Source organism: Leptodactylus fuscus, chromosome 8 (genome assembly GCF_031893055.1).
Source record: "Leptodactylus fuscus isolate aLepFus1 chromosome 8, aLepFus1.hap2, whole genome shotgun sequence".
Lineage (NCBI taxonomy): Eukaryota > Metazoa > Chordata > Amphibia > Anura > Leptodactylidae > Leptodactylus > Leptodactylus fuscus.
Window position 1 is genome coordinate 46,483,731 of NC_134272.1, and position 13,801 is coordinate 46,497,531.

The 13,801-nt window shown below is 40.4% G+C and overlaps 2 protein-coding genes across 3 annotated transcripts in view; both read right to left on the reverse strand.

The window, feature by feature from the left end:
- PTCD1 (pentatricopeptide repeat domain 1) overlaps positions 1–13,801 on the reverse strand; it is a 221,409-nt gene that overhangs the window by 70,410 nt on the left and 137,198 nt on the right. The window lies entirely within an intron of this gene.
- Positions 1–13,801, reverse strand: part of MYO1B (myosin IB) — a 127,048-nt gene that overhangs the window by 56,780 nt on the left and 56,467 nt on the right. For both annotated transcript variants that reach the window (XM_075285248.1, XM_075285250.1), the window contains exons 4-7: positions 12,410–12,504; positions 4,798–4,902; positions 3,846–3,892; positions 1,279–1,342 (exon numbers count right to left, since the gene is read on the reverse strand). In XM_075285248.1, the coding sequence (XP_075141349.1) occupies positions 1,279–1,342; positions 3,846–3,892; positions 4,798–4,902; positions 12,410–12,504 (311 nt within the window). The remainder of the gene's footprint in view (positions 1–1,278; positions 1,343–3,845; positions 3,893–4,797; positions 4,903–12,409; positions 12,505–13,801) is intronic.

Here is a 13,801-nt window from a genome sequence, read left to right on the forward strand (position 1 = left end):
TTAGGGATTTTCTTTGCTCCCTGTACCAATACAAAATGTTCTGTTTCAGAATTTACTTTTCTTATAAACTATGGGAATAATAAATGGACGGACGTCCCCAGGAGACTTCCTTACTGAATACTGTCAGCTTTCTGGCAATCATCACTTCTGTATGGGGATGAATGAAAGAACATACATTGGATTATGTGGCCTGGACGTAGGATATGCCAATGCCATCACATCAATTAGGGAAGAGACCGCTATTGTCTGCATTTGTTCTATTCCCTTAAATTTGAGGGAAGGGAAATTGTGCGCTTCTGGTTTTGACCTTGTTCCATCAGTAAACTGTTCCCAGCTTCTGAAGATAGCTGTGCTGATGGGTGCCTGGATCTGACCATGAAGCTAACGCAGTCAGTCATGTGAGTGGTAAACAGGAAAATTCAGCTGACTAAGTATGAATTGTCTGGCTAGATAAAGGGCACGCTGTCTGGAGATGTATCTAGTCGTTCTAGACTTTTAACAAGATCATTTATATTTGCAGATGAAAAGAAGCAGAGCTGGGTCTGACATGCAATAAAGAAGTTACATCTGGACAGTTTGGTCAACTTCATTTTATAAAGTAGTAAAAAGAAAGGAGCCAGAGATATCTAGGATTTATATATTGTATACAGATTTATATTCATTTCTCAAATCCCACTGAACTGCATCGGTTATCTGAACCCCCCACTATATACAAACTGGTCACCAACTTGTGTAATCCTTTATGATACCTGACAGGTCTTCTAAACACTCAGATAAATCGGGTCAGCGTCAAACATATCACATTAGCTAACATGTATCAGGCCCCAGCATGAGTAATACACAGATAATAGGTTTACTGTATATCATGTCAGGCCAATCTGGTTTATACAGTAGTTAGAATACACTGCAACAGAGGATGGATGTGACCCAGAGACCCCGTGGATAAAGCAGGTATACTTAGTAGCATTAGGGAGCTTTCACACTTATGCCCCTGTGCCCCCTGTGTTAGTCCGCCGAGTCTCCGTCCTGTTCCTCAGAGAAACTGGACAGAGGACGGCTTGCCAGCGATCAGTTTGAAAACCAATTCATTTGCTAGCAGAAAAAGGAACCCATTGAAGTCAATAGGAGGCTTTTTTTTTTCAGTGCTGAAATTCCACACCAAATTTCTCACCATTTTCCTCCATGTGAATGGACCCTTAGACATACAGTTATCATTGACCCATTAGTCATGTCATCCATACATCATTCGACTTAGGTTTGCTTATTATTTGTACTTACAGTTGCTTATAACTCCACCAAGTGGGTCACCCTTGAAATCAAATTCAATATCCATGTATTTGCCCTGAAGTAAGCATAATACAAAACATACATTATGAACATAGTAGTAGAGAACATTTCACCCAAACATAAGCATCACATTCTTATCACAAGCCTTTCATGAAAATCAGATGGTTTTGAAACACATACTGACTTATGACACTATAAGGATAAGGAAACACAGATCACAGCCATTGAGGAAGGTCTACACGGTCATCCTACACCAGACCTGCAAGTGTCAAAAACCAGCAGAAATCACACCATATGTTGGAAAGGTTGAAACCATATCCAAACATGCAGCATTAACTGACATGCCGTGTGTTTAAAACCTGAGTTCCTTTGATGTGTGGATTGGATGTTGTAGTGGCTAAGCAGCTGAGTGTGCACCATGTGTATCCCTGGGCCCAAGGCTACTACTAGTAAATTGGACTGCTGTCACAGATATGCACACAATTCCAAGTGTGTAGCAAATGTCAGTGAAATGGTTTCATGGTGGAGCTTCAAAGTACTTTGTACTTTTTTGTGTGTGTGTGTGTATACATAAAACCAGGATGCCTTGTAACAAATTGTGCTGCTACTTGGAGCTGCAATAAAATTTAAGAGTGTATTTCTGGTCATACTGATATACCATGCTATGGCAAGCAACAAAGCTGATCATCACACATGGTTCATACAGCATAAAAGAGCATCCCTGATCTGCACCGGCCTTATATATTACATATAGGACTGGATTCGTTTTGCCCAGAGTGCTCCTCTAAATTGCTTAAACATCCACAGTGTCCACCTAGAGTGGTAGTCTAATGGGAACAATCACAGTGCCCCAGTCATTGTCCCTCCATAACAGTGACTATTACAGTTTCTCCCATTGTAGATGCAGCTACAGCTCCACTCACCCATTTATTGCTAGCCTGTGTCCCCTATAAGTACAAGACAAGTGTGTAATCGGCCACTTGTGCCCTCTCGTAGTCCCACCAGCCACAGTGCCCTGAATATGCATTTCATAGGTACTGCGGCATAGAGAAGAGAAAATGGAGTTGGCTAAAAACAGCACTTCCTTCTCTGTATTAGAATAGTATAGATGCAGAGAGAAGCCATATCTGCATCCCAATATACAAAGTGTGTTCAGATGTTCATAACATGTTTGCTCACTGATGTTTCACTCATGTATTAAAGTTAATCCACTCTATAAATCTTCCACACCAAGAGCCCCCCATTTCATATAATGGATAAGAAGCAGAGCTGGGCATTGGTAAGGTCTCTGCATGGCAACAGTAAGAAAGGGTAAACCAGGTCGGTGACACACCAGGCTTATGTGCGATTGATAAGATTGCTGGCTTACATATGAAGACCAGATGAACCCCCTCCAAACAGACTGAGGGTGGTAGAGTTAATAACCAGCCTGAACACGTTTCTGTGGCTGGAAAACCAAAGGGCTGTTTTGCAAATTCCTCAGAGTATGTGCGATATCCTAAAAATCAGGAATCCAACATTTCCTGCTGCTGAAACTACTCTTCAGCGTTAGGGAGTGCATAAATCCTAAACTGTAACGGTGGTTCAGAAAAATCTCCCAAAATCCTTTTTCTAAGACTAATCTTTCATTGGGGTATCTGTGTAGTTGATTTACCCTTCTACTGTAAGACCATAGAATACATACATGTACATATACTATGGCACAGTGGTGAAGATTACGTTTATTCATTGAATACAATCTTAAACATAATCCCCCCACATGTTTATGTCCATTATTTTCTATAGAGATGAATATTAACGATTTCCCATTAAATTCAGGCAAGGATCATTGATCCAGAAAATGCCCCCTTAAATAGAATATTTGTTGGACCTGCAGCACCTACACCAATAAGAAGATTTGTATCTCCATTGCAAAAATATCTATTTTATGAGCGATCTGGAGTTCCATTGTTCCAAACTTCAACACTTTACACTGCTCTAACACAGGGACAGGACGCTATGGTGAAATCTCATCTGGTCCGGCCTTCTCACACCCACACTGGCGTATTGGAGCAGTGTAGGACATGGATATTTAATGCGATGGAGCCCTCCCCGATGCTTCACACTGCTCATTTGCATATTGTGAAATAAATGAATCTCAAGAACTGAGACAAACATTACATTTAGGTGAGCCTGAACTTGGTTTGGCAGATGGGAGAACTACATGTGCATCCTTTATATTTTTCATTCCCTTTGAAGCCACTCCTGGTCTGAGCTCAAAATAACACAGCAAAATCTGCAATTATAAAAAAAAACTTTTTATTTTGCCCAAGGCCACCTATTGTCTAAAACTGGCCCTGCTCACAACAAATAAGCAATAATAGGGGAACTTCTAGAGACATAAACCTGAAGTTCCTGGACCCCAGTTTACCATTTGCCATGCATGATACAATATATGTGTCTTCTTAAGTTGCAGAGGTATTTGAACCCCCTGAGGCTCCGGGATGGGAACATTTGGTATTTTTCACAGTAAAGTAGATGCATAAATAAGAATGTGCTGGCAAACAACAGATACTTACAAATCTGGAAGAGTTGTCATTCCTCACAGTTTTTGCATTTCCAAAAGCTGTCAATGGAAAATAAATTAAAATTAAAGTATGAAACAACATTTTTCTAATAGCTTAGTAAACACATGTATTTAGTATTGAGCCATGAACAATCATCAATCAATCTATGGAGAACACACACATCACACATGCTGTGGGAATTGAGATTTCCTGTAATGTGTACAAACAAAGCTCAGTCAGAATACTTACCGTACAATACTGCCATTACTCTGAATACAGTTTTATACAATATTTTAACTTAAAGGGGTTTCTAGACCCAAATCGAGTTTTGATACTAAGCAATAATAAGCAATAATAGAGGAACTTCTAGGGAGTGTGTAATCTGTCGGCATCCGACAACCAGACCCCAAACAGATCATCTGTTCTAGCAGTGCCGGAAGCTCTTAGTGGATGGTCAGCGCATGTTGCACAGCATGTCTGTCCACTGCATGGCTGTGGTTCTGGTGAACTGTAGCACCGCTCCTATTACTGGAACAGGAGTGACGCTGAAAGTGCACCCAAAGGCTGCTAGAAAAGCCGATCCTCACTTTTAACTGCACTTTATGTAGTACATTGTTGCAATTTTTTTTTTTTTTATAAATTCTTTATTTTTAAACACAAAATACAAACAAAGAAAAAAGAAAACAGAGTAACAACACTCAACAGAAACACATAAACCACAAAGGCCTGACATGAAAACAAGAGGCCAATGACACAAAGGAAACTAGCAATACGAAACCAGGGCCTCCACCGACTAGGCAAGCCAGGAGAGGCGATATAGCCCCCCAAACCGAATAAGGGAGAAAAGGGGGAGGGGGGGGTCATTGTTGCAAATTTCAAGCATACAGGTATGAGTTGAACTAAAATTTTATAGGAAAAAAATAAAAAAGCAAAATATAAACCCAGACTGATGTCTTGCTCTTACCTTCTAAAACTGGATTTGACTGTAAGAGTTGTTCCTTCACTAGATTGACTTCAGCTCCTTTACCACATACAGCTGCTACATATGACATAACAAGCTTGCTTGCCTCTGAAAGACACAATATCAAGAGATGCATTTAAAAATTATATGTACAAATATAAGCAGTCAACAAAGACAGACACGCGTGTTATACTGAGGCTAAGGCCCCACGAAGCGAATGACTGCAAAAAAAAACAAAAAAAAACACTACGGCGCAAGTGCATCCTGGTTTTTTTTTTTGCTGCGTTTTTCATGTTAAGTCCACTGATTTTTCCTCTGCGGACTTTCTGCTCCTATTATAGGTATGTAAGTTACAATAATAGGTATAATTGACACGCTGCGATTTTCAAAACATGACCTTGTCTGAAATTGCAACTTTTCCGCTGCAGATTTTTTTCTGCAATGTGTGGATGGGATTAGTCAGAAATGGAGGTGCGGGTAATAGAAAACAATTACATTAGAAAAAAAATCAATTAAGATTTTTCAAAGGAGAGAAGGGCAGACAACAGGCAAACAGGTCAATATGGACAGAATGTGTGCGAACTATTTTAGTAGATAACATTGTTACTGTGTGGAGCATTGTTTGGAGAACATATTAAACAACCCTGCTGACACCAGGTAAGCTATGATAATGGTTGCCAGCACAACGAAACAAATTGTATTCAATGCACTATTATCTGCTCCCCCACTGCATGGATGAAACCACAAGCCATACACTTGAATGCAAAGAAGGTAGCGGATAAAGGAAAGATTTCAGTACCATGCCTGGGAAACTATGACGTCACCTATTATAATATAATTACTTTCATATCATTTTCAGTATATATATATATATATATATATATATATATATTATACACACTTTTTTCAGAGTGAGGTTAACAGTACAGTGTAATCTGATAACCCATGAACATACAAATTCTGTACAGCTGTTGTCGTCCAATATAGTCGTATGGTCAACAACCAGCACCTCTGCTCCTTGTATTAATTCCTTAATACTTTGCACTATACACATATAGCACAGAGCAAAGATACTGAAAGTTCAGCACCTTACATGTACAAGACTGACATGGCACTGACTCATGGGCTAAGCCTGTGCACTGGGCAGTGGGTTTGAGCTGTAACTTACAGCTGAGGACTGGCTGTGGCACCTGCAGTCAGAGACAACTGGAACTTATTGGTGTTTAAAGGCCCGGTTCACATCTGAGTGTGTGTTTCCGTTCGGGGGGTCCCCAAGCGGTTACCTAAGGAAACCTGCAGACCCCATAGACTATAATGAGGCCCATGTGGTTTCTGCATGAAACATGCAGAGAGAAAAGTGCTGCTTGCACAGAACACTTTTATGCAGGATAGTCCAATCCTACTGCCTGAAAGGTTTCTGTAACACATCCTATATTTAAAAAGAAATAGAAGACTTATAACTAATCTGAAAGAGTATGATAACTAAAAAGTAAGGAATTCACATATGACTAGAAGCATCTGCTACAGAGTACAGTATATATATTGTATAAATTGCCCTGGTGTAAGTATCACATACATATAGGCTGATTATTATACAAGCAAGTATTGTAGTATGTTTTATTAAGAACGAACAGCAGACTAAATAAAGCCTTACTTGACCTCAACTCTATATTTGATTAAATACTTTTCTGTGCTGGAAATGACCTCATGGAGAAAGAAGAAAAAAAAAAAAAACGCAGCACACTTTCCCTGAAATAATGAGTTAACTTGATGTTCTGTTGTGCAATATCGTATCACACAAGATAAAAGCCAATGGAAAACCTTTGCTATAAAAACAAAGAAAATTAAGAAAAAAAAAAGCAGGAGTATCACTTTAAGGTTGCGCACATTTCAACTTTATTTGTGTTTTTTAGGTCATTTTGCCCGGCACAAGAAGGAGGTTCCAGTGTCAGCACTGGCCAAGGAAGAATCCACACTAAAGTACTTTGCTACAATATTGCTAGGTGGAGGAAAAGGAGTATTTCTTCCACTGCAGGGGGGAAAAAAAAAAACAAAAAAACACAGCGCATGTTAATATGTTAATGCCTACGGAAATGCTGGTGCTTTCCCTATAAATTTAAAAAGGAAATAAAATCTGCAGAGAAAAACTCAGCAAAAACGTGATTAGTTTGCGCTGTTTTTCCTGCACAGCATTTTTTAGCTGGGTTCCACAACATGGGGCCTTAGCCTCAACTCATGCTTTAGCTTTTGTAGCTGTTTAGGGCAAGCAATAATAGGCCTTACCCTTGGTTCACATCTGAGTTTGGTAATCCGTACGGGGAGTCTGCAGGGGGACCTCCTGAACGGACTACCGAACACATTGGCAAGCGCTGTGCAGTGAAAGCACACAGACTCCATAGACTATAATGGGGCCCGTGTACTGTCCCTTCGCTGCTCGCACGAGTCATACGGACATGAAAGTAGATCTTGAAGTACTTTTTTTGTCTGCATGTTCCGTGAGTGGACTGTGGGAATTTAACCTTTTTTTTTTTTTTAAATCTTTTCCTTAGTGGGAGATGTGTTATATTTAAGTGTTAAGATTTTTTTATAATTTAAGCCAAGAACAAGGAGTCAAGTATAGGAAAAGCCATACAGCATGTGGCATGAAATCCTATAGAGAGAACTAGCTGGGTCTGGCTGTGTATGATGGGCTACAGAACTGAGAGGACCTGTAACCAGTAGGACTACCCACAATGTAGAAAGTGACCCATAAATAGACAGTTATTCAGGACTTGTAAAACTAAAACTGAAGATGTTTAGAGGGGGAGGCATAGGCAATAGAAAAACATTTCTCCAGTTTATCCCACAACGAAAAAAAATGCTTCGGTGTGCGCCTACTGTGACCACCTATCTTACTTCCTAAATAGAGTGCTATTCAGAATTTATAGGTTTTTATATAACAAGTAAATTCAAAATCAATATGAAATAGTTTACAGGCACACAAAATGCGATTTTTACACAATCTTGAAATAACTTGAGTCTCTTGGGTACATTCTGTATTTGACATGTGACTGTACTAGACCCATCTAAAGCATGCAGGATAAAACAAGTAACAAAGATGAAACAGATAAGTGGGGAGTTGCTCACACTTCCTGACAAGTGTAGGTATGGCCAGTCTGTAGTCTACCAAGATTAACTAAAGAATTTCTGGCATTTCACTTGTAAGCACTTTGGAATTCACATTTTTGATTTTTATTGAAATAATTAATACATTTATTTCCCAGACATGTATGTTAGCACCAGGCGGAGAGTTGTAGAGTGGTGTTCAAAGGTCAGTCAGAGAATATCTCATGAAGCAATATACCATTATCAAACATTCTTTTATAGGTGTAAAATAAAATAAAAAAATTGGAGATTGTATAAAAAAATGTTTAGTCTGATACTATATCTTCTGTACACGCTCTTCAAGTATGGAATGTGGCAAAAGCGGATATCTAATCTTGGTATTATTCTATTTGCTCACTTTCCATCCAAAAAGATTGGTATACAGAATTATAATACAGAAAGTTAGACCTATTTTATGGCCAGATTTAGATACCAACTAATGCTATATACTGACAAACAGGATTTGCATTTAGGAGGCAGCTACATCCTAACACTATTCCTCCTGATGCCAATGACAGCTAAATAAGTCTTATGTGCCACGAAACAGCAAACTAATCTTTTTAATTGGCCACTTAAAGGGGTTGTCTGGGATAAAAACTAATCCCTTCACTAAACAATTTATCAAACAATGTATATGTACCCGTATTCCTGGGGCAGTCATGTGACTTCCCAGGGACATTTGCTGGCTATCCAATGACTATCTGTTTCCCCATTTCAGGAAAATGAACATCACTATTACTCCCACCCACTCCATCATACTTAACCATCTTCCTTCCAGGCTTCTTCCTGCAAGACGGCTCCTCCCTTTTTTCGGACTACCAGCACACACTATAGTCCCAGAACTGCACTGTAGCCGATAATCCACCTCTACTGCGCAGCTCCCACGCCTGCCTGTCGCCTCACGACATCCACCTGAAGACACTCCCTCCCAACTAGGCCCATTCATTTGGGCCTAATCCAGAGCAGAGTGAGAGACTGGATGCCGATGCACTGCACTGGCATCCAGTCATAGCTACCCGTATTTTGGACCAGAACCTGAGGCAGCCTCCGCCTCAGGTTCTGGGTCGAAAAAACCCTGTGTGAACTTACCCTGACAGTTTGTCCCAGCTAAATAATACATCCAGGACCTGTCCTTAGAAGCAGCTGACAGACATGGCATGCTGTCATTGTGTCTGATGTACAAATACACTCTGGCCCTTCTCGATAAAGGGACTCTCCCAAATTTACTACTCCAGGACATACGGTATACTAATTAGCATCATTTTCTACCTGATATAAAATTAACAGTTTTGATTAATAGAAATAATCCCAAAGAATGAAAAAATCGAGGTGCAAATACTGCTTCATTACATATTCTTATATATCTGAAATATCTATTGACAATAAACTTGTGTGAAACATGCCAAAGACGTGTATATTGATGCACAGCATCACATGGGGCCTATACATTTAGTTTTGAAAAGCAAATAAACACAAAAATATGAGATTTTTACATAACTTGTTAGATCGTAAAGACTACACAAACACCCACCATTGGATAGTACTGGGTGTAAATGCTAGGTTTATAACATTTAGAGAGTGTGGGTCAAACTATAAAAGTAGTAACATCGATCCAGAAACACCTTAAAAATCACCAAATAATTCTCTAAGCATTTGCATTTATAATAACTTAATGCAGCTTTGAAACCTCCTTCATCCGCAGCCACAGGAAATGACTGTCTCCTATTCACAGTATGGCTTCAATTACCCTAATGAAATAAAGATGCCGCTAATAAAATTGCTACGGCGTTCTTCCTTACAAGGCAAAAGACAGATTATTCTTCCATGCCCAATTAACACTGCTTTTCTGCATATTCATTATCATCTAACTTTTTAATTTCTATTAAACTTCTTACATTAAAAGGATCAGCTAGTGAACTTGCAAAGTTACAGCATCATTTGAAGAACAGATATTGGTTAAGCTTTACTAATACAGTATACCCCGCTCCAAGTTCTCATTCTAGTCTCCCCTGCGGCCCATTGATTTTGGGTACCATGACAGACTCCATTCTACTGAATAGAGCTGCAGGCCAAGTCTATGAAGTCACATAATTTGATCGGCTACAAGGAAGACTGAGGAACCAAAGTCTAAAATCCTGCTGTAGGGTAAAAAACAAAAATTAAAAAAAAAAATACTTTTTAGTCTACAGTGAGCTTCTACTGGAGACCATCCTCTAAATACACAGGATACCGAAAACAGAAACTTCTTTCTGAGCATTTTACAACAAGCTTTCAATGTACATGCTATTTTCAGTTATAGCTGTGACTCCTGGTTCTGCTCGATTGTCACAAGACCTGACTAGTCAGGATCTGTGTCCCAGAAGAAAGGGAAAATCTCCAGGTCATGTCAGAACGTTCCTGTGCCAGTCTCCCTTTGTACACCAGCCAATTCACAAAAAAAAAAAAGAAGAGGGCTGACCCCAAAAAGGGCATCACTGAGGGTAGTTAGTTTCACGTATAATGGATTTGGCACACTAGCCTTCAGATACAAAGTCGGGATGGAATGCCTGATGGTGCAGGAAAACTTCCCACAAATCACAGCTTTCCTGTCTGATGCAAGTACAAGGTGTGAAGTTGTAGCATGTGAACACCATATGCCATGGGGCAGAACTAGGTTTCACCTGTTTGGAGTATCATTGCACTGGTAGACAGAATGATGCATTAAAATGACAGTGTAAGGGTGCATGCACACTACGTAACGCCGGGCGTGTATGAGAGCCGTACACGCCGGCATTACGGCAGACTGCCGAACACTTCCCATTCACTTCAATGGGAGCGCTCGTAAACGCCGCTGTTACGAGCGCTCCCATTGAAGTGAATGGGAAGTGTTCGGCAGCCCTGCTATAACGCCGGCGTGTACGGCTCTCATACACGCCCGGCGTTACGTAGTGTGCATGCACCCTTAGGGCCCCTTCACACGGAGTAAACGCACCGCGGCGTTAACGCGGCGTAATCGCGCACCGTAAAAAAAACGCGGCGTACACGCGCCGTAAACGCGCCACAATGCGCGGCGCGTTTACTCCGTGTGAAGGGGCCCTAACATCGTACAGTGCACTAAGTCATTGGTACTGCACACATCATAAGTAAAACATACAGAGTACAAATAAATTTACAAAGCAATTATATGGGCCAAGCATTGGTAAGGACCTAAGAATATCACCGACCTAAAGTCATTTTGTGAACATGTATAGCTCTTCCGTTCTAATTAGAGATGAGCGAGTAGTACTCGATCGAGTAGGTGTTCAATCGAATACTACGGTATTCAAAATACTCGTACTCGATCGAATACTACTAGCTGTTCGAAGTTAAGATTTGATGCAGAACCAGCGTTGATTGGCAGAATACTATACATTGCCAATCAATGCTGGTTCTTCTCTTACCTTTAGAAGTCTTCTCCCTGAGCAGCGTCCCCGCGTCCTCTTCCGGCTCTGCATTCACTCTGCTTAGGCATCGGGCCTGGGCAGAGCTGACTGAGCATGTCTGTGTGGTCGCGGGCAAGCGCAGTCAGCTCTGCCTAGGCCCGATGCCTAGCAGATTGAATTCAAGGCCGGAAGAGGATGCGGGGACGCTGCGCAGGGAGAAGAATCCAGCCCGACCCTCACTCATGGACTTGGTAAGTAGAATTTGATCGAATGTTGCCTACCCCTGAAATGAGCATATCTCCCCATAGACTATAATGGGGTTCGAAACCGTTCGAACAGTCGAACAGTGTGCGGCTGTTCGAATCGGATTTCGAACCTCGAACATTTTAGTGTTCGCTCATCTCTAGTTCTAATCTAGCTCCGGCTCCAGAAATGCTTGCTTTTACTCTATAGATTTAACAAGGGAAGAAAAACCTGGAGAGAAAATAACGCAGCAAAAACCATAATGCGCTTCCACTGTGTTTCGCATGGTGGGACTTTAGTCTAAAAGGAGTTTTCCCACAAAAGCACATTCTCCCCTAACCATAGGCTATACAACAACTTGCAGATCAATGTGGAGCCAACCCCCTAGTGATCAGGAGAACTGGCTAAGGCCCCATGTAGCGAACCACAGCAAAAACAACTCTGGAAAAAAATACCGCAACTGAAACGCATCACATTTTTTTCAGCAGCGTTTTTCACAGAAAGTCCGCAGCATTTCCGTAGGTTGAATAGACTTACTACAATTTCAAAAACACTTGCTTTCTTGAAAATCACAGCACTTCCCTAATGTGTGGATGGAATTAGCCAGAAATTCCATTCACTTTGCAGGTAATGTAAAATGCAGGGTTTTTTGCTGTGACGTTTCTGCCACAGCTAATATGATGAGTGTTTGGAACGTGGGACCCCAGCTTAAGCCTATATGGCTAAAGTGCTAAAAGAGTTACTGGAAAAAAATGATGGAACCCTAACTAAAGGATGTGCTGACCTATCCTGCCGATACAACACGAAAAAGTTTATTAACCAAGTACCTGTTTTTCCTGCTCCACTTTCACCAGTGATAAGAATGCACTGATCCTTGTCTTGGTCCCTTAAAGAACGATATGCTTCATCGGAAAGGGCATAACTGCAATATAAAAAAAAAAAAAATTGTGAAAAACTAAAGAAAAAAAAAAAAAGCAGCATTAAATATAAAATCCACAACACAACTGGCTGCACTGTGAAAGGCAGATTGCCAAGAAACATTGTAAAACATCTTAATCTCAAGTGTGCAGCGGTGAAACTACATTCAATATTTGCTTTGACAGTAATAAAGTGGAGTTTGCATGGTTTTTGCAATAACCAAATAGAACTAATTAGAGAAGAATGACGGGTTGCTAGGCAATACTACAACATGGCATATTTTATGAATGACAGGCTGTCGGGATAGAAGGATCCCATATCAGGAACATAATTAAGTTACTAAATAAAAGTTTGTTTAGAGCAGATATCTCACTTTTATTGAGGAAAGCTGTTGTAGATTGTTTTCTTTATATTCATTTAAAGAACAAAGATAACTCTGGGTCCAAGCTATAAATCCTTTTTGTGTAAAAGAATCTATGTTATGGCTCCTATGTTATGTTATTTAAGGACAACATATATTAAAAGGCTTAGAAAAGGTTATTCAAGACCAAACATTAGGGACGCATCCTTAGAGTAGGCAATTTGTCTGAGATTGTTTGAGTTTAGACATTAGGTTCCTGCACTGATCTGCTGTCGTAGCAGGTAGTAGACAGCTCTGTACACTATACATGGATCGAACCCTGGTGTTCATTGGAAAGGGAGCTGAACTGGGTGTAGGACCCCCCCCCCCCCCATCTCAAATGAATGATCTATTCAAACGGTATGTCATTAGTATTTGGTATTGAACAACGCCTTTAAATTCTAGCATTGTACACAATGATCGGCTGTTGTCACTGAATAGAAAACCATATAGAAAAAGCCATTGTTCACGCTATGTGAGAAGCAGGACTCAGACTTTCTCTGAGAGTCCTGGCAGCCATAGAACTGATTAAGTGTTCAGGCAAATCTTTTGTACAGGACATTATAATACACATCTTTCCAAACTTTCCAATCCCAAACCATTGGCTATTTTAATGTTCTGTCTCAGTTTCAAACTATCTAGAAATATCCTTTTTTATGCAAATATTCATAAATACCATCCATCGCAGGCTCATTTGTCTGTCATTTGACAAACTAGAGTGTGCCACCACTGAGCCCTGGTTCACATCAGCATTCAGGCTACCATTCGGAAGGTCCACTTGGGGACCCCCTGAACGGAAACCTATATGTATTAAAAAATAGTTATCTTCAAGAAACCTGCGGACCCCATAGACTAAGGTTATCAGTAGTTGGCCAGTGTGAGTGCCCCCCCCCCCCTTCCC